The 20,631-nt window shown below is 47.8% G+C and overlaps 1 protein-coding gene across 2 annotated transcripts in view; it reads right to left on the bottom strand.

The window, feature by feature from the left end:
* Window positions 1-1,093: 1,093 nt before the first annotated feature.
* The window catches only part of SLC25A22 (solute carrier family 25 member 22), a 52,216-nt gene continuing 32,678 nt past the window's right edge, over window positions 1,094-20,631 (bottom strand). For both annotated transcript variants that reach the window (XM_054197653.1, XM_054197652.1), the window contains exons 5-10: window positions 15,855-15,945; window positions 7,844-7,962; window positions 6,025-6,196; window positions 5,055-5,209; window positions 4,118-4,193; window positions 1,094-3,232 (exon numbers count right to left, since the gene is read on the bottom strand). In XM_054197653.1, coding sequence (XP_054053628.1) covers window positions 3,079-3,232; window positions 4,118-4,193; window positions 5,055-5,209; window positions 6,025-6,196; window positions 7,844-7,962; window positions 15,855-15,945 — 767 coding nt within the window. In that variant the 3' untranslated portion in view covers window positions 1,094-3,078. The remainder of the gene's footprint in view (window positions 3,233-4,117; window positions 4,194-5,054; window positions 5,210-6,024; window positions 6,197-7,843; window positions 7,963-15,854; window positions 15,946-20,631) is intronic.

Below are 20,631 nucleotides of genomic sequence, written 5' to 3'. Positions count from 1 at the left end.
AGGGAAATTCCTCCATCGTCTTGCTGTAAATTTCCCCTTCATTTTCCATGATATTTTACTGTAGCTTTCTAGGAATTCCCCTATTGGCTTCCACGAAATTTCCCTTTTGCTTCATAGGAAGTTTGCCCCAGGGCTTTAGGAAATTTCCTCATTGTGTTCTAGGAAATTCCATCATTCCATGAAGCCATGACAGGGGTGTATGGCACCACCACCAAAATATATTTAAGGGCAATAAACACCACAATGCCCAAAGAAACTGGAGCCGCAAGAGCCAGGGTTGGGACAGGGCTGACATGGGACAAGGTACAACAGAAAAGGGGCTGGGGGGGTGGAGGACCCTATGCCAGAGGGACCAGGTAGGACACACAAGGAGTTAAGCCCATGCTGGTTGTTGTCCCCTGCCCAAGGGACAAGTGGCACCCGCAGGGAGGGGAGCAGAGGTGTGTTTCTGTGTGTTTGTTTACTTTCATTTCTCAATACTGCAATCAATACTTAGAGGTTTCTGTTAATCGGTGATTAATTAAGTTGATGGGAATTCTCCCATTTTAAACTCTTTATTTTTTTGGCCAGCTGCACCCTGCCTGCCTGCCTGCCTGCCTGGGGGACTCCCGCGGGGCCACAGTCACTAACCCCTGCCACCTCCCCATGCCCTCCTGACTCACGGACTTCTCCGAGCAGCTAGAAATCAGCCCCTGAGGTCACCAGCTCCAACGTGGTGGAAGAAGAGCTGGAGGTTTCATGAGGAAGAATCAGTTTTACAAAGAGGTTTTTAAAAGCAGCCAAAAGGACAAGGAGAGCTTTCTCTCAACCTCAGCCCTTCACTGCACCACATTTTCCTCCAAATGTAACCCCAGAATACAAACCTGCACACACACCCCCCCCCTGCCCCCCACATCCCAGCTGCAAGCCACCCAGCTTCAGGAGGCCATCCTTGCAGGCAGAAGGGCAAGCAGAAACCCCACTACTTCTATCATCAAGGTTTCTTTTGAGGACCCTCCTTGTAAATCACAAAGCAGCAAGGAACGGGGCACCTTAAAAAAAAAAAAAAAAAAAAAAAAAAAGAATCTTTCTCTTTTAATCCACCCAAGGGAAATCCAGAGCAAGAGCAGCATCACAGCACTACACACAGCACAGACATCTACCATCATCTTTGCACAGATTCCTTCCCAGATACACAGAGAAGTCATTAAGGAAAAAAGAAAAATAAAGAAAATTATTCACATATGCAAAGTGACAAGTAACAAAAGAGCTACAGAACAACTTTTTTGAAGAGAAAAAGGACACATCAAGGAAGAAGGCCCTCAACAGACAGATTTTGCAAAAACCTAACCCAAGAACATTAAAACAGAGGTGGTTTTCTTTTAAACATTAAAAACAGGGATTTTTTTTTTTAATTAATTTAAATATACATTTGAAACATAAACACCAAGCAAGTGCCTGGAGAACAAAGCAAAAAGGAGGAATGAAAAGTGAATTCGACCAGTTTCATTTAAACACCAAAGTCGGGTGGATTGCACCAAATGGAATAAATAATGGAGAAGACCACACTGGGTTGGTAGATCTCACACTTAAGATCGTTTAAACTAGAATTAATTACACAGCCCAAGAGAGTACTGAAAGGGGAAGTCCTCTGACAAGTGATGTCAGCCAGGGCAGCGTCCCTTTGACAGAGCAGGTTGTAGGTGTGGATTTGGCCCCTGGCACCCAGCAACAATCACCACCCCGGAAGCGAGCGGGATGACAAGTTTTTGTGATCTAGAGGACTCGACCCCATAATCATCAACACACACACAGCTTCTCGCTCGGGGTGGAGGAACCCTCTGCCTCTTCCACACCGTCCGGCTCCAAAAACATCCAAGTCAAACATCAAAGCACAACTAGACCTCGTGTTTTCACCCTGCAAGGTGAGCACACAGGCGCGGCATTTCTAATGCAGCCTCCCGAGGCGGGGCACCGCAGAAGCGGAGCAGGCACCTCCTTTCACACACCTGAGGCCAGGCTGGAAAAAAAACTAAAAAAAAAAAAAAACTAAAAAAAAAAATAAAATCAGCTAATCTATACCTGCGGCCACCATTTTATCACCCCAGGTGTGGGCAGCAGGCTGAAGGAATGTAAGTGGTTTCTTGTTGTTTGGTTTTCTCTCCCCACAGTCCCTGCATTAAAAAACAAAACAAAGCAAAACCCCAACCAAAAAAAAACCCGAACGAAAATAACTTGATCCCAAGTTCCTCTCCCTCCCCTGCCTGTAGCCAAGCAGTGAAGCACCTTCGGACACTTGTGTGATCCCACAGACATGTTCCCTACAGAGCAGACATCTCATCTCTGCACCGCACCTGGATGTGCCTGTGACAACTAGTTAGGAGGGACATCCCTTTGCTTTAAAACAAAAATAATTACAAAAATCAATAGTAACAATCCCCTTTCCCTTCCTCTGATTTCCAAGAAGTTCTTTTAAGTCCAATTTGGTTTTGAGAAAGGGAGATGTGAGGGTTTCCAGGCCAAGGAACTTGCCAGATCCAGCATCACCCCTGCTGTGCCTCCGGCGGCGATGAGATGAGCCCCTTTTGTGCAGTGCCTGCTCTTGACCCGGGGCCAGCAGAGCCGAGGAGGGGCTGAGGGGACACAGCTGCCCCTCCAGCTCCTCCTCAGATAGCTGGCTACTCCAGGACAAAAGAGGGGGACTGGGGCGGATGGAGGAGGGTTGTTATTTCTTTCCCATCCCTCTTCCTCCTCGAGGCTCGGAGGAGATTTCTGGGTCTGCAAGCCCAGTCTGTGCTTACCAGTGTCCTTAAGAATGACAAATTTTTTTTTTTTTTTTTAAAAAAAAGGGGAAAGAAAAAAAAAGATATGCATAATTAGGTGTTGTCCGTGGAAGGAGCGGGAGGGGGCAGGCTCCAGACTGAGACAGAAAAGGGACTCTCTCCCTCCCTGCGTTTGCTCGTCTGGAGACCACATCCCCTCGGCATCTCTGCACGAACTCTTTGTGCTGTTGCTCTGACATCAGTTGACACAGATGATGAACACGGGGAGGAATTCAGCGCTGCAGAGGGCAGGAGGGCACACGCAGGCGCGCCAGGGCTAGGCCCGGTGCTTGGGGAGCATGTCCAGCAGGAACTCCGCAATGCCGATGAAGTAGACAACTTGTGCAATGCCGAAGAGAGGAGCAATGACCAGGGCTCGGCAGTACGCCCCTTTCAGGAAGGCCATGGGCCCTTCCTTCTGCCAGATCTTCCTGGGGGGAAATGGATAAGACAGGTAAGTGCCCATCCCACCCCTCCACCACACCAAGAGAGCCTCTGGCCATGCCCTGGCTTTCTGCCTCCCTCCAGAGACTAAATCCAGGCAAGCACTGTCACCTGGCACTGCCTCCACAGCAGATCATCCTCCATCCCGCATGTTCTCCGTGAATGGCCATGCAGCAACATGCCCTATCCCTATGTCTGGCCAGGAGTGTCTGCCTGGGTCTGGATGTCCAGCTAAGACAACCCCACGCTTGCATCAAAAGGTGCCCCCTGTTCAAAAGCTGAGGCCAGCTCCACCCTCAGTACGGGACACAGCCAGATGGCAAGAGACTCTGGCTATAACAGCAATACAGAAGCACAGCACTGGTGGTTTGAAACTCCCTTGATGTTCTGAAGCAGCCAGACCACAGTTTAGTAAGGGGTCAGAGGAGAGCGCGGCTGGGGACAGCCCACTCAGTGCTCCTGCAGCCGCTGTTCAGAGCGGCCCCGGGAGGGCTACGAGACTTAATGCTGTAGGATTTTCAGACAAGGCCTTGGGAAATACAACCACAGCATTGCCTCCCTTTGCAGAAATAAAATCTCAGCGTTATGACTGTTCGGGTTTGGACAGATGCATTTAAATATAAATACTATATTTACCTTGCTCAAAATAGGAGGAAGTTCCTCTTTTATATACCTATATATATGAACGGTATATATCTGGTCATAGATCTATAAATCTATATCCCTACAGATAGATAGATAGATAAAAGCACAGGTTTGGAGGGAACCCAAAACAGATAATCTGCTAGTTGGGTCTAGAAGCTGCACTGACTGCCTGGCAGCAGCAGATATTGTACATCTGATGTGGTGGCCTGCTCCACAAGGAGTCTTACTTGGTGCAGTCCAGGATTCCTGAGTAGGTGTCCTCATTCACTCCTCTCTGCAAGGACTGCAGCCGCGTTTTGATCACTAGGGAGACAGGGAGACAGTGGTGAGCATTGGGAATGTAGCACACACTTCAGTAGGCAAGAGCCACCCTGAGAATAAGGTCTTTGAAACACAGTCAAAATGAGACCACCAAGAACACGGACCATTTTCACGTATATATCAGCAAAATAGGGGAAAACAAACAAATGGATAAAAGAAAAACACAGCCACTCAAAACTTACACCCTCCCCTCACTGTGACCAAGGTTTCCAAGGCTGACTTAAGCTTTAAACGCTTCTAAATTCAGACAGCTTTCTGCAAAGTGGGAACTGATTTTCAAATACTCAACTCCTTCTGGAAGAAGTATCTAAAATATACAATGCTGCTTGTACATTTCTTCACACCTTGGAGCATGTGCAATGTTGGGGAGAGAGGAGTTACTTTCTGGTGTTTTTCACAGCAGAGAAACCAAGGTGGTATCTAAGGCAGATGCTGTGGAGCGGAAGAAAAGGCCGCAGATTTGAGGCTCCCCCTGGTTGTCCATGACCGTATGCATGTAAGTGGTCTGCATACTATCACTCCACATGGAAACATGCCTTTTCAGGAGCATGTTCACAGACTTTCCCACGAAGAATGACTGAAATGAATGACACCCTCTTCCTGATTTACCTAACAAGTACTGCAAACCTCTGTGCAAGCTGTGGCCAAAGGTATAGCTCAGCTGAAGGAAACATTGTCTGAGCTGGAGTGAGCTCAGACAGCAGTGTACCTCCCGTACCTCCCTGTGTGCTCATGCTGCAAAGAGGCTGGCATGGTCACCCTCCTCCTCACCTAGCCCACTCATGGGCCTCTGACTCCTGTCACTTGGCACCAGGCCACCAGCACAGGCTACTTGGGACTTACCGTCACACGGATTGACAGCCACCGCAGCCGTACTGCCAGCCACACATCCGGAGAGGAAAGACACGTAAAACGGAGCCTTGACATTGGGGTCTTTCTGGCCCAGTTTGTTCAGGTTTGCAAACAGTGGGAAGTAAACAATGGAGAATGGGACATCCCTGCAGTGGGGAGGGAGGAAGGGGAAGAAAGAAGAACAAAGTCAGATGAGCAAAGTCAGAGCATGACACCAACAAACTGAGCATCAAAGGAAGGGCTGCAAGCATCACGCGTTGGCAGCACAGTCACAAGTGCAACCCAGACATCCCTGCTCTGCAATTACAAGGCAGACAGGAGCCAAAATGCAGCAGGGGCAAAACACACTCCACAAAGGACAACAGGCCCACGGGAGGCATACAGCCCTGCAGAGTCAATGGCCTCCCCCTCATCTTTCAACACTCAATCCCAGGACATTCAGAGATGAATCGTTTTGTCCATTTTTGTTAATTACAAGAGGTTCATATTCTGTCCCCCATCCCACTAGGCATTTTTTTAGCTCTGCCTTTGTTAAAGCTGGAGGGAGGTCACTGTGTGAAAACCCAGGTAAAGAGTGACAAAGCAGGCACCAGTCCTTGCATCCAATATGCTCAACGGGCCAGAACCCGTTTCACACTCTGGAGACTCAGGCTGACAGTTCTGCTTTGCTAGCTCACAAGGACTTCTCTACAGTGTTAAAATATGGACCATGGGGGAGACAAAAACCTTCCACAGAAAGCAGCAGAATTAAATCTTCCAGGAACAAAAAGGCAGCCTCCCTTGCTTCCCTGACCTTCCCTTCTTTAATGCGCAAAACCTGTGCATGGGAACCAAACCAAATCAAACACAGACCCCCTGAAGCCAATACACCCCTTTTGCAGGCTCATCCCCTGGATGGCTGGTGCTTTAGGTTCAAGACTAGGAACATGAGTGCCCTGTGCTCAAGCCCACGCCATCCTACCTTAGCAGCGTGGCTCCTAGGCCTTTGTAGAGTCCTGCGATGCCTTTGCTCCGCAGCAGCTCCCTTGTTATCTGTGTTGCCGTGGTGCGCGTTTCCACTGCTGGCTCTGCCGCCCCCGCCGCAGAGGAAGAGGAGAGCTGGGCCTGCGCTGCCATCAGCTTCTTCTGTGCCGCTGGGGAGAAGCAGAGAGCGCACTGGTCTGCAAAATGCTCAACAGCAGCCTCTTGCTGCCCAGTGCCACGGGACGAGGAGGAAGAGGCACATCTCTAGCTGCACCAAAATATGCAGACTAAGGACAGCCAGGTGCCCTGCAAGGTTTTCCTCCCAGTCTACCCATCTCCCTCAGACTAAGACAACCCAGCTTGTCCCAGTCTCGGCTGCTGCCACACCACAACACTGTCTGCTGCACTCTCCCACCAACTGGTTTTACCTAAGCAGAAGCAGCCTGTCACACACAACCTCTGTGCTGCAGAGAAAAGGAGCAGGCAGATGACAGTACCTGCTTCCAGCTACGTCCCGGAGGCCCCGATAGGACAAACCAAATAGACATAATAAACAAGAGACCTTCAACAGTTCTGTTCTTTGCTTCCTTCCCTTGAAAGCAATCATTAACCTGGGGAGTTCCTCAGCCACATTTATAAATGCAACCTGGTTTCTCCCAGCCTTTTTCAAACCGATGCATTTCTGCTCTTTGGCCAGAAGATGGAGAGCACATCAACCTGTAGGCAATGCTCTGGCTGCCACAGGCACACCACGCAGAGAACAGGCTGTTCACAGCAGCAAAAACCTCTTCTGAACCCTCAAACCATGGCTTAATTCCTTCAAACATTTTAAAATAATACGCACAAAGGGGATAAGGTCTGCATTAAAAACAGCAAAGAGAGGAAAGAAAAAGTAAATCCATGATTATTCATGAATGCTACATCAAAGGAGAGATTAAAGGACAAATTGGCCCGTTTTCCAGGAAGGGCCACAAACATGGTATCTAACAGTGTCATGCCAGGCTCGTGGGGAACGAGGCCATACCCTGGGCTGACCTCTGGAAGAGATTAAGGCGACAGCAAACAGCTCTTTTCCCCAGAGTTTCCACACCAGACTGGTCTCTGTTCTGACCAGAAACGGCACACGGTGTTTCAGCCAGAGGGCTCGCACTCCCTCCTGTCTCTGCCTGCCAGCTCCTGCCCACAGCCCTGAAAGCCTGACCCCAAACCTCTTCCAAATCTAGTATGCCAGGAGAATTTTATTTACTGCTTCAGCTGAGACAACTACTGCTTTTGACAGGAGGAAAAAAAACAACTAAAAAGCAGAGAGTAACAGGGGAGACAAGTCAATTGGAAAGGACACATCCCCTTGGGAAGCTGTTAGGCAGGTGCTTCAGAGCGGCAGAAGACAGAGAACAGACATCAGAAAACACGGAGATGGAGGAAGCACTACAGGAAAAGCACTGGAGGATGCTAATCTGTTCTTGCGTGCACAGTAACTAACAAGTTTTAATCCTCACAAGCTGACCACCCAGTCATCTTTCCTCTGTCTCTCCATCCACAGCATTTGCTGTTTCACTTGCCAAGCCTATTGCCTTGAGCAAAAAAAAAAAAAAAAAAAAAATCCATCACCTTTTGTAACTGCAAAGCCAGATGAGCAAAGAGTGGGGGGAAACGAGCTGGGAAGAGGAGAAAATTCCACTACAGCCTGAGATACCTCTGACTTGGGAGACCAGGTGGAAGGTTTTCTCCACTCATTCCCTCCCCTCTGCCTTGACAGCCCAGTCCCACCCCCTTTCCCCCGCCCGCTCAGTCCACAGGGAAGAGAAGCCACGTACCAATTCGCCCCGCATCCTGCAGCTGGATTTTGAGCATCTCCATGGGAGTGGTGACAATCACCTGGCAGGTACCTGCACCGCAGCCCGCCAGCATCTCCCTCAGCAGTGTCAGCTTTTTCCTGCCCAAAGAAAAGAGAGAGAGAGCCAGTCAGAGGAGGTGGCCTGGAGTAACACTGGAGCAACTGGATTCAGGGACTCGGGGCACACTTCTGACCCTGGGGGTTACAGGACAGGCAGGCTGGGGGAACCTGCTAGGCTTGACAGTTCAGCATAGCCCAAGCTTGTCACCTCTGCCAGAATCACCTGGTTTGCAGGAAAAGACCCATTTTTCCCCCAGAAACAAAACATTCAGAAAAAGTCCCAAGCCCACCCAGAACAGCCCCAGACAAGAGCACACAACCACCTCCATCCCCAGGGAGAGAACTGCAGCGCTCTTCCATCCCAGCATTGCCTCCAGTCAGGGCACAGCCCTCAGAAAGAATATCGCTTCAGAGGGCAGCAGAGGACCCGAGTATTAACGGGGATAAGCAGCTTTCCTTCTGCCAGCCTAGTCCTTTAAACACATTCAACAACCCCATAAACAAGCAAACAGAGACCACAGGGCAAGGAGGCAAAGGGGAAAAATATTCAAGTTGCTGCTTTGGAGTTCTCAGACAAAAGTAAAATAAATAAACAGCAAACATGAGAGTCAGTGAGGCAGTTCCACTGCAGTTCGGAACTTCTTCACCTCATCAGCCTTTCCAAACCTGAAAAAAGTGGCCATTGCACTAAACTGGTCTTGCCTAAGGGATGGGATGGACCCCCGGCACTGCATCATTGTGCATCCTTGGCACTAGAGAGCAGGTATTATCAGCAACATGTTCTTGCCTAACAAAACGCAGCAATTCATAGGTCCCTCCATCCCAAAGCCACGAAACAGCCCAGCTAAGACTAAAAAGAGGAACTCAGGATGCAAATGCTCAGAAAGCCTCAATTTTCAGAAACTGATGAGATTTTAACCTGTAAAAAATCTCACCCTTCAGCACCAGAAAACACTGACTTGATAAAAAAAAAAAAAAGCCTCTGATCTTGTCTTTTCTAAAAGGTGGGGCGGGGGGGAGCGTATATAAATCACACAGCCAGAGGCAAAGAGCCTCCTCTTATTTCTGTTTTAAATACAAGTACTACTTTTACTCAACCCAGCCCTGCTCCTGTAGCAATACCTCATCTTAACCTACTCAAGGCGAGCCCCCAGGCTGTGGCAAAAGCAGTCCCACAATGATAAGCCCTATTCCCTTGCAAAACCAAGCCACACTCCCTTACTGGGGGGTTCACAAGCACGCACACCCAGCAGAGCTGTGGCACTGTGGGCCAGCAAAGAAGTTTCAGTGCCAACCCTATAGGAAAGGGAGAGGAGATATGCTGTAATCCTGCTGGCCCACCATGTCAGCTGGGCTGATTTCTCCACCTCTCATCTTCTCCAGGGAGGGTATCAGAGCAAGGGATTAGAGGCGCAGAGCCACAACGGAGATTACCAGCAACTAAATATAGAGCTCTCCTGTTAGTCTGAAGGGAGGAACATTTCACGCTCTCCCCTTTCCAAATTCCCCTATAGATGAGAAGCTGTAAGGAACAATCCCTCACGTGGAGTGACGGACACTGAAGCAAGCTTTTCTGGAGATATGCAGGTATCAGGGTGTGCAAATCCAGAGGTCCCCCCCAGCACTGATACCTGGAGGTGGCCAACTTGTGGCTCTTGGGTGGCCCGAAGCACAGTGCTAGTCTCTGTGCTGCTGAATGCGGTCAGCAGGAAGGCTGCACAACTCCTAGCCCAGCCATGGGAGGATGTAAACCTCCCAAAGGAGCTAGCTCCCAGTCCCCCTCTACGGCACAACCGAGCATCTCCCACTCTACCAAGAGCCCTGGAGCATCCCTGGAGTACCTGCCTCCTGGCTGTCATCCAGAGTGACCACTTCGATACTCAGGTCAAAAGATGAAGATGACCTGCCCTATGTGTTCATATGTGGACCATTACCCCAGCCAACAAAAGTCAGCCTGGACTCCATGGAGCTATGCCAGTGTGACCCAGCGAAGGACTTATGTGCGTGGGTGTATTTTAGGGATGTCAAACAGGTACATCAAAAGCATCTAGAACAAGGGCTCTCAGCTTTTGGTTTGCATATTCTAGGAATTAGGGGGAGGCCAAGAAAAAAAATAGCTAAAAAGATAAGCAAACCTTTTGTCAGAAGGTTTAAAATTTGCCGTACAGAGCAAATTCCCTTTTCAAACTCCCTTTGTAAAACCTTACCTGCACATGTGCAAAACCTGCACATAAAAGGAGTTTGAAAATGGTTCATCTCCAGATGACAAAGGGGTTTAAATATTTAAGGCACCACAGGCCTTATCCTCTGGTTTAAAAACTGGCATAGCTCAACTAATTTCAAAAGCTGGAACACCATCAAGGATCTGGTCCTACAAACGCAGAAACCACCTTTTATCACAGCAAGAAGGTGTTAAATATAACATAGACACAATAGCCCCAAATTCTGCACTGGCAGAAATCAGTCATTACACTTTTTAAACTGACATACAATTAATTACTGACAAATCAACGTCAAATGGGAAGGGGAGAACATTCATGCTCAATCTAAGAGTTTCAAACTAGAGCTGAAAAATAAGCAAGTTAAAAAGGAGGAAGCAGAGGTTTATGGAGAGCTTTTCAAGAGCAATGCATCAGTCCAAAGTTAGGATCTCTGAAAGCACTGGTATATTGATGTCACATGGGAGCAGAGTAGGACTTTTTTCAAGTTTATGAAAAATCTCAACCATGTAGAAGTTGACTGTGTTTGGGCAGGAACCAAAACCAGACATTCTGGAATAAGGATGACAAGATTTCCAAAGACAGGAAATCATTGACCTAAGGAAACATCCATATGAAGCAGTGTGTTCCCGTTTACTACCCAAGAGGCTACTGTCCCCAGCTTGGACATCTCACTCAAAATAACCTCTGCCTCTGGTCTGTCAACCCAACAGATTGTAGAAAGTTCCCCAGGTTTCAAACCAGAGAGAGTCAGTTGCTTTCAAACAATTTAAATAGTGGGTCTTTGATACGGATTAGGGGAGCAACATGCAGGAGGTGTCCTTCAAAGGGAGGGCAACCTGTCTGCCACAGCCACACGGGGACATGCACACAAACTGCCAGTCAGTCCCTTTAACCCAACCCCTGATCTTCCAAGAGGGAACAACAAGCTCCTGCAACCACACTTCAGAAAAGCTGGAGCTATGATGCTGAGAAACACAAAAGAAAGAAAGTTCCCATTACAAGTTCCCTCTCGCTTCTAGTGCCAGCGAAAAATGCTTCAGACAAGCAAAACAAAACACAGATGTGGGACAGATCTGCCTCAAAGTAATGCCACCAGCAACCCGATCTAGTGGGAGGTGTCCCTGCCCGTGGCAGGGAGGTTGGAGCTAGATGATCTTTAATGTTCCTTCCAACTCTAACCATTCTACGATTCTATGAGATGTTGCTCTGGCAGACATTACTCCAGGTATGGTACAACCTGCCTCTGGCTGCAGGAGCTCTGTGTTGCATGTTTGGACTAAGTCAAGAGAAAGGCGATTCTGTGTCTGCACCCATTATATCAGGTTTGCCCTGGCAGGAGATCCCAAGTGTTTTTTTTCCAATACAAATGTCTGTGGAAGTGAACAATGGACAGGGCAACACGGCTGGGCATGCTGAACACAGACATAACCCGTTTTTTGTCCCAAGACACATGCCTGGAATACACCCTCCTGGGTCTATTCTGTGATTAAACAGCCCATCTCTAGCTTCATCTAGATTAACAGCTGAACGTGCATTTACTTTCTGGCTGACCTTTGATATCTGTAACTTCAATCCACTATAATTCCCTGAGCCTCTGTGTGCTAAATAAAAGATTCCCCCCCAGACAGCTATCCCTGAACAGGCACAGTGAGATTATCAGCTCTTAACTGGCTCTTTCTCTAGGGGAAGGGTTGGATTCCCCCACCTACAAGTCCCAGTGGGTTGGATGAGGGTTATCTGCATTAAAGAAGTGTCTGGATATCCAGTAGATAACTACAGGAGATGCTGTGTTGGCCCAGAGAAAAGACCAAAGCACACCGTATGCAAGGAGACACTGCAGCTCAGCACCAGGACTAGCAGCAGCATCCCTCCTTCCTAAATCAAGAACCTCCCTTTACAGACTGTCTATGAGCATTTTGCAGCTAAAGGATCAACCAGGCCATGCAATGGCTACTTAAACAGATGCCACTGAAGAGATGGTCCACGTATTTTAGGAGAGCCTGAAAGAGGAGAAGATGAAGGAAGGAGCCCTGGAGAGACGTATCAGCTGGGACAGCAATGGAGAACAAGCTCGAGTCTCCCCATCTGCATAGTAGAGAAGGAAAAGTGCCTTCCTTGTCTCAGGATTTCAGTTGGCTATTTCTCTTCTCTGAGCAAAGCTACAAGGCAGGGGGAAGCATAAAGGAAAAAAATTTGTTGGCATCAGCAAAAACACAATTAACGCAATCGTGCTGGTCTTCTGAGCTGCTAAGTCAGCAGATTGCCAGCCTTTGCCCCAGAACAGCAAACAAAATGAAGGTCAAGATCAAAGAGGACAGGAAAAGCAAGGGCATAACACACCTTGGACAGGAGCAGCAGGAAACTCATCCAGGGACACTACAGAGTTTTTATGAGCAAGAAATCGCTTTTATAAGAAGCCATGAGACAGTTTTTACCACAGCCAAGGCAGAGTATTTAACCAAGAACCTGAAAAATTAACAGCAAAACCTGGGAAACCCATGCCAAACACAACAGCTATCTGGCACTCAACACTTTGGAGATAAACGTGAAACCTTGTAGGACACTTTAAAGGGACTGGTTTTTTATGAAGTGTTTAATACCCAATTTAAAGAGGACATAAGAAGTAGGCAATACTTACATCTATCAAAGAGGCTTCACACACTGAGCACCCAAAAATTCAACAATGTACTTTAAAAGCATGCTGATGTACTACCGATTTAAATCACTTTCTTAGCTTCATACCCAAGTGCTTCACATTCAAGTGCTTCACTTAACCCTCATGACTCCTCACATCCTCTGCTCTATTTTAACAGCAGCTGTGAGATCATGGGTCTCTCAAAACACCCAGCTTCAGAAATCCAGAGGAGAAAAAAAATCCCATCTGTTTCCAGCTGCCTGAAGGTTCGAAGTTCCCCCTCTCTCGCGTCCTGCCTTCCCCAGCCACGTGGTCCAGCCAGCACAGAGTGCCACAGGAACAAGGACCTGGCTGAAGACTCTTCTATGGGTCACATCTTTTACTACTTCTCCTGAGAATTGCAGAGGCCACCAGGACAAAATCGTCACAAAATAATGTTTGATCTTTATTGCCTTTCTCTATCAGGGTCATGAGGTGCCCTTCAGGTTTTTCCGTATCTTGGTTTTCCTCCTTTCCTCCATGGCATAGCAAGGGGATTTCCATCACTCACACAACTCACCCCAGGCCTCCCTTGTTCTTAAAATGACCGGGACACCTTGGGAGGACCAACACAGTTTTGTTTCCTCATGAAACAAGAAGCTGCAGCAGTAGGCTGTCATAATGGTCTTGACATCAAAATAGAAACAGGCAAAGAAGCAGAAATCAAGCCCCATTAGCCTGTAAGCACGCATCCTTCCTGCATCAAAAGGAGGGGAAAAACATTGTACAGGCAGGAGTGTCCCCCTGAGCTAGTCCCATGGGGGAGAGGGCTGCAGGAACAGACATCTCCAGACTCAAGGAGATGGGTGCACCAACAAGGGCATGAGATCCCACTGCCGCAATATGCTACCTCCAGCAGCATCCAAGATCACGGCCAGGGAAAAGGGAGTCTAGCACAATCCTACAGTGATACATCCCCAAAATAGTCTCCCAGCAATTTGCAGCCAGGAGCTTCCTACGACACAGGTGTTGTTTTCAGTCAGGCCTTTCAAAAACAGGCTTTATGCCACTTTTTTTCCTAGCATTTTAAAAGCAAGTTCATTTCAACACTAAGTTTCTCAAAGGATAAAAAAAAATAAAAATAATGCACACTAAAAGTTGTGTAACTTGAGGCTGTTTTGGGTCATGCTGGATTTGCCACACTCTCTCTGGTCCACGCGTGCTTCTTCCACTTGCACACAGAAGACACGCTCAGCATATTTTAATCAGCAAATACTGACAGAACATGCACATTTTATCAGACAGGGATCTCCAATTCATGCAACACATCTCGAGCAAAGCACTAGAAGCTTGGCAACAAAGGCATTCAATGTCAAACCGGTCTAGAAGACTCTTCCAGCTCCGAGCCAGAAAAGCACCAGAGCATCCTTTGGGATGCTGGCCTAAGAGCACAGCATAGTATGAATGTATAGCAGATAGTTTGGCTTGTGCAAAAAGGACTTTGGTCCTTTTTTCAGTATCATGTTGCTGCTCCAGGTCACTGTAGTGCCAGTCCCATCAGCGCATGTGTTTTAGGAGAACAGAGTGTCTCACTCCTGGCAAAACTCTCTAGCTCTTTATTCTGAATCAAGCACAGCACAACATCCATGTCACGTGTGGATCTGCCAGGAACCCAGAAGTCAAATGGGAGGAGGTCTGGTGAAGACCTCAGCTGCTCATGGAAACAGCTGCATCCCACTTACCCAAACACCCGCTCAAAGCCCACCTCAGCACTGAGAGGCAGACACACACATTTGTCCCATGAGGAAGTCTTTACCTCTCATAGTGTGTGGCAGCTTGGCACCCTTTCATCTTCCCTGTACAACATACTAAGCCCTCACTTCATAAGTGGTGGCAAAGAGCTAGCTGTGCTCCTGTCTACTGCAGTATGCCAAGGCCCGCCACGTTGTCTGCTGCACGGATCAGACCCACATCTTGGTAGAAGTGAGGAGCAATGAGGACATCACCACCTCCCACTGTCTGAGCAGAGCGCAGAAGAGACACTATTTGAAGAGACAGAAAATCACAAACAGCTGCGAGCTGATGAGTCACACAGACATATGTTCACTGCTACTTTAAAAGACTCCAGAACAAAAAAAATTAGGTACATGAAAAAGAGATCCTCAATCTGTGTCAGTCCACAATCTCCACTGAAGTTGTCAAGCTACTGATCTGCAGCAGTTGTGACTGACGTGGTATGTTATGGAAAGTTGTTAAACCAAGTAATTGTGGGATAGTCTTGCATCTTCAGTGAGGCTTTGCCCCATCACTGCTGATGGGAAGAGTCAGGATCATAACCCAAGCAGGCTGTTTTCTAACTACTATCACTGAGGAATGGAGAGAGTGCCCTTCACTGTCTGTCTCTGGAGAAAGGTCTTGGTCTGAAGGGAGACACAAGCGTTCTCCAATTTGCAAGGGAAGTATCTTGGTGAAAACAGCATGAAATATTTGAGGTCCAGCCCCTCTCAACTGCTTAGCTATCAGCTTTTACTCACATTTAATTCACTTGCAAGTTAAACAGATAATTTTATTCCTTCAGCATTTATTTGAAGGTCAGCTGCAAGTGCCCTTTGTCAATTCAGATTCACCACCTCTCTAAAACTATTTTCAAGCTGCAAAAGGACAAAAGGGATGCCAAGTTTGGGGTCTACAGAACTTGACTTGCCATCTGTTCAAGCCAGAAAGAGCATAACAGCATCCAATAGGGTGCTGAGGACAAGGGTCCTCCCAGCAGCTGTCTGAGCAGTGATCAGTGCCATTGGGTTCCTCTCAAATATTCTGCCTACAAATTCTGGATCTGCTAACCTTGGCTTAGATCTGGGACTATTTTTAGGAGCTCAAATAAAAAGCAATCATGCAGTGGAGTGCTTTTCACTTCCCATTTTAGACATTACATCCTTAGCCCGAATGTCATCACCAGCTAAGCTGTTCAAGGTCAACTCATATTTCAGTCATCACATCACCCCATTCCACCTTTGCCCTGATAACTCATCAGACTTGTCTCAAGAGCCGGTGTCTTTTAAGTGGAACGTGAAAGGTCTGCACCTCCTACTCACCCATCTTTGGAGAGGTGATGCCGGAAGAAGTCATTGGCTGCCAGTTTGATAGCCTTTTCTGGTGTCACTAGAGTCAGGTTCACTGCAGCCCCTGGGTAAGGAAAAGAGGAAGAGAACATTCTTTATTCTCGTTGGAGAACGAGAGGAAAGAAACCACTAACTGGATCTTTCAGGAACGTGTTGTAAACTCCTGCTCAAAACCAAAGACTGATGAAGGAGAGCTCCCGATGCCCCAAAGGGGTTTAGAAACATGAAACACCACTGGAAATTAATGGGATTTCTGCTTTCCAACACTTTGGGTTTTTTAAAACATCCCCTGACGTGTTTCTACTCCATTTGCAATATGATTTTTGTAATTTCTTCAGCTTCACTACTACCTCCCACCATGCATACACGCATCCTCCTCTCTCATCCAAGGATGCATTCCTATGAATCCAGAAGGATGCAGATCAGACCTTCCAGATAGGAGTACAAGTTGGATTAATAACCGGTCCCAAGCCTTTTGCAAATATTTTGTGATGCTGAGAAGCAAAAGCCCCACACCCCACCTTCTTGCTAGTGCCCCTGACCCACCACCACCAAAAGCAGAGCAGCTTGTTTACCAAGCAGCCCAGAAGAGGCAGAGACACTGAAAGTCCTGGAAGCTGGTTGAAGTCAACTGGCTCATCTGCACAGAAGCCAGCCAGCTCTTGACCAATCCCTGGAGTTAACTGGCTTCCCTTGTATATCACCACTGGGTGTCACCCTCAGAACAGCCACCGTTGAAGAGGCTTTTGGTCCAGCACAAGCTGCAGCGTGCAGAAATTCCCCTCTGAGCACCATGGCAAGGCTTGCTGGGGGACCTGGGGTGTAAACAAGCCTTGGCTCCCCCACCACACGCTGGGATGCCCTTTTGTCAGGAGCAACAAACAGCAAATCCCTGTATTGTGCTTGCTACAATGAAAAGGTCTACGTGTCCTGGCTGGCTGCTGTGGGCCATGGACATCGGCATTAGTGTGATGCAGTGGCTGGGAAGGCAGCTTTCAAGCTGCCCTGGGGGAAATGGGGTGAGGGGAGGACCAGTCCCTTCTGAGCATACTGGGCTTTGCACCATTAGATTAATGGTCCAGAATATTCTCCTCCCTTTAAATCTTATGGCTCAAAATGTCCTCCAGTAGATGACCACAAGCTCTCCCTGCCTGCACTGAAGCATGCTGAGCTCAAAGCCGTCCAGAGGAGCTTTGCTTGAGACTTGCTAATGGCCTCTGAACACCTTTGCAAGGACAAAAGGTGTATCTTTGCATTTATGCTTGCTATAGAGATTTAAACAACTTGTCCCAAAGCTCCATTTTCCAAAGAGAAGCAGACAGAGAAGCCTGTGCTCCCACTAGGCTCTGAAGACCTGCTGGGGTTCATTTTCAGGAGGTTTGAACACAAGTTGACCGGAGCTATAAAGGCTCAACACACCTAAAGAAGAGCAACTCAGTCCTCTCTTGCTGAGGATGGACTCCCCTTTCTCTAAAAATTACTAAAGAATTCCTAAATTACCCATGGAAAGACATAGGTTTAGGGGGACTTTCCTCAGATTAGGAAGCAAAGTCACAACTGGGACTTCTCGGACCAACACAACTGGGACCAGGACACGGGAATCCTTGGCTCTACATCCTCTGCTCAGAGGACACAGCTCCATCATGAAGGAAATTTCAGCAAGAAAGAGATAGCCTTTGCTGGGCTGGGCACTTTTCCCCCCGCTTCCAACTACCATGTTCAGGTTTTGCAGAAAATAGAGAGTACCACTGCCTTGTAGCAAGCTAAGCCAATGCATTCATTCCACACTGGCCATGACATCCAACAAATGCCATTATCTTCTACAGGAGCCAAATTAACTAGCCAGGGAGCAGGGCAACGTGCTCACACTCCTGGGTTTTTGCAAATTTAAGTGTACCAGTGATTGTGCTGCTTCATTTCATGTGCTTCCTACACACCATGTTCCTCCACCATGGCTCTTGCATGTGATGAGAAGCCACACAGACATGACCCTCATGCTCTACCTCCACCTTTTAGTGTCAATAATATCAGGATCTACAAAGCAAACCCACACAGCCTGAGTTTTAAGTGGAAGTGGTTACCCGTGAAGTGGTTCCTCGAGTGCCAAGTTGTTGACAACTTTAACCCCACTTCTAATGGCTAGAAATTAAAACACCTGTACATTACTGACATGCAGCGTGAATAACCATTTCCTTGGAAAAATAAGGAGAGAAAAGAAAAAGAATAAACCCGCTACTTTAAGAAAACAAACTCCAAAACTTCAAGCAAGAAAGGTAAGGGAGAAGTATGTTTCTACACGCTGACCTCTTCCAGGAACCAAGAGGCTTTCACAGCAATTGCTCCTTCAGTTGAAAATAAAGTAGAGGGTAAAAACACACAATATACAGAGAAAAGTTAATGAACCTGGGTTTTCTCCTACTTCTTTGATATTTTCAGTAAAGCTGCTTAGCAGAGAATGGATAATCCCTGTCCTCAATAATCCATAACAGCTTCAATTCACCGGAGGAGGAGAAATTAGATACTTCAGCTGCTGGCTGTATGTTTTCCACAGCGTTTTCCACCTTTTTACAAAATCTCACAGCTCTTCAATTCTAGCTATGCTAATGACTATTTCCCTAATTAAAGCTAACCTTCGCCTATAGGCAACGCTACGTGTACCAGAAGTAATGACAGACAAACAGAATGCAAAAACAAATTGCAATTATTAAAAAATAGAAAATATTTTGAGAAGAAGTACAGAAGCACTACAAATCAAATAGAGGCAAAACCAGTTGTTTGCCAACTGAACTTGTAAGTGCTCTCTTCTCACTGAGCCTTGGGTTTTATATATATACACCACCAGCAACCTACATAACAGGGGAATTGAGTCATCCCCAGTGCTGCACTGGTACACGTGGGAGGTATTATTAGCAGAGGCCAGGGAAGGCTGCCACACTACTGCAGCTACCCTCCAAACGTCATCAACAGCAAAGGACACTTCCCCAGCCCGATCTAGGCCTTCGGCTCCCACCAGGGCGGCTAAATGGCCGGTCTGCAAACAGCAGTGGGACTTTCCAGGACACAATCCGGTCGGACTGTAGCAAGGAGCAGAGACAGCACTTCTCCAAGGTTTTGTTCCACTGGTGTCCACATGGTCCAGGAGCCCACAGGCACCACGGATTCATTTGCTTGACATTATGTCTGAAGGCAACATGAAGTCATCCCTTGAGCACGGACAGGGCTAGACAGCACCACCCAGCTTTGAGGCAGTGCTGCTACCTAGATGTTACGGAAAAAAACATGAGGAAAAAAACTTCCTCTGCTTCCTCCCCCAAAATAAACCCAAGAATCCCTGTAACTTTTGGGGAAGAACTTGCGAGAAACGTTGGGATTGCCTTATACATCATACAACTCACTATGGGCTACTCGTACAGAGCAAGGACTGTCTGCCCACACACACCCCTTAAGAGATGATTTGCAGGAAAGCATCCTACCAGCTCAAGCCTCTCACCTGTCCACACTGAGGAGCTTTGACTCACACATGAAGGAAACCTGAAGTCACACAGTGGGGATGGCTGCGCCCAAGCAGACCCTTTCTGTCCTCCAACGGAGGCCAAGTGTCCTGCAGAGATGACTTACGTGCTTGTGACTCCTCCATGGGGCACAGCAACTGCCACTTTAGCACACATTAACATATAATCCTCCCAATTTCGGCTTAAAGGCTGAAAATAAGAGCTTGTGAGTCACACAGAAACTTCTGCTGGGGAGCTGGGACAGATGGAGGGAGCAGGAACCAATCCCACCACCTGATTTCCATCTTCCCCTGTCTGCAAGGCTGAGCAATCTCTTTACCTTTTTCCCAGAAAAGTACTCACATTCTTCACAATCTTGGATGTATTTTACCCACCCCCCACCTCCCCCAACCTTTCCCCAACAAGGAGGGAAAGGCTGTTAATGTCAGCTCACAAAATTGAGGCACAGAGACCAGGACTGCTGTACTTGGAAGACTCACCTTTGCACTCTGGCTATGCTGAAATATCTATGAATTTCTGGAAGGAGCTGGAGCTATTCACAAAAGCCCTCTCCAAACCCAGCTCCCCATTTAATAGTCAGAGATGACAAGTAAATTCAAGCCACTATCAGCTCCCTGAACAGAGGTTGTACAAAGTTAGAGGGACACAGACCAAGCTGACCAGACTCAGTATGGCTGGGAAAAGCAAGAGCTATACAAAACCCTCTGCACCCTTTGAGATTTCTGCTTGGGAGTGAAAAGTGACCTGGAGATGCACATCCCCTCCACCACCCTGTGCCTTACAGGACTGAGCTGTCTCTCCCAAAAGCCCTGACGGGTCCTACAGTCTCCCCTGTAAGTTTCCAGGAACAGCTTCTTCCTTCTGCTCCCCAGCAAGCAGCCTGCCACTGCATATTTACAGCCAAAGTTAATGCAGGCTCTTTTCTAGCTAGCAACACAGAAGCAGCCAGCTTCTGGGAAAAATCTAGGGGGAACACGTCACTGCTAGCATTGAAGATGGTGCTTGCCAGTGTTCCTCGGGGTTATTTGTCTTGTTGCCTGCTCCCAGGAAAGCTGGTGTGAAGCAGCCAATCCATCCCCGGCATTCACCCCACTCCCCCGAAACGCCCACCAGCAAGTTGGGCAAGAGACGCTGCCTCAACAGCCAGTGCCTGCTCCCAGTCCTGCCAGCCGCAGTGTCTGTGCTTCCTTAGAAGCTATGGTAGAAGTGGCAAAAGATGCTACTGCTGCCAACAGCAA

This window comes from Rissa tridactyla, chromosome 4 (genome assembly GCF_028500815.1).
Source record: "Rissa tridactyla isolate bRisTri1 chromosome 4, bRisTri1.patW.cur.20221130, whole genome shotgun sequence".
Taxonomy (NCBI): Eukaryota; Metazoa; Chordata; class Aves; order Charadriiformes; family Laridae; genus Rissa; species Rissa tridactyla.
The sequence above is the reverse complement of the archived record's forward strand: the minus strand, read 5'-3'. Positions and strand labels throughout refer to the sequence as shown.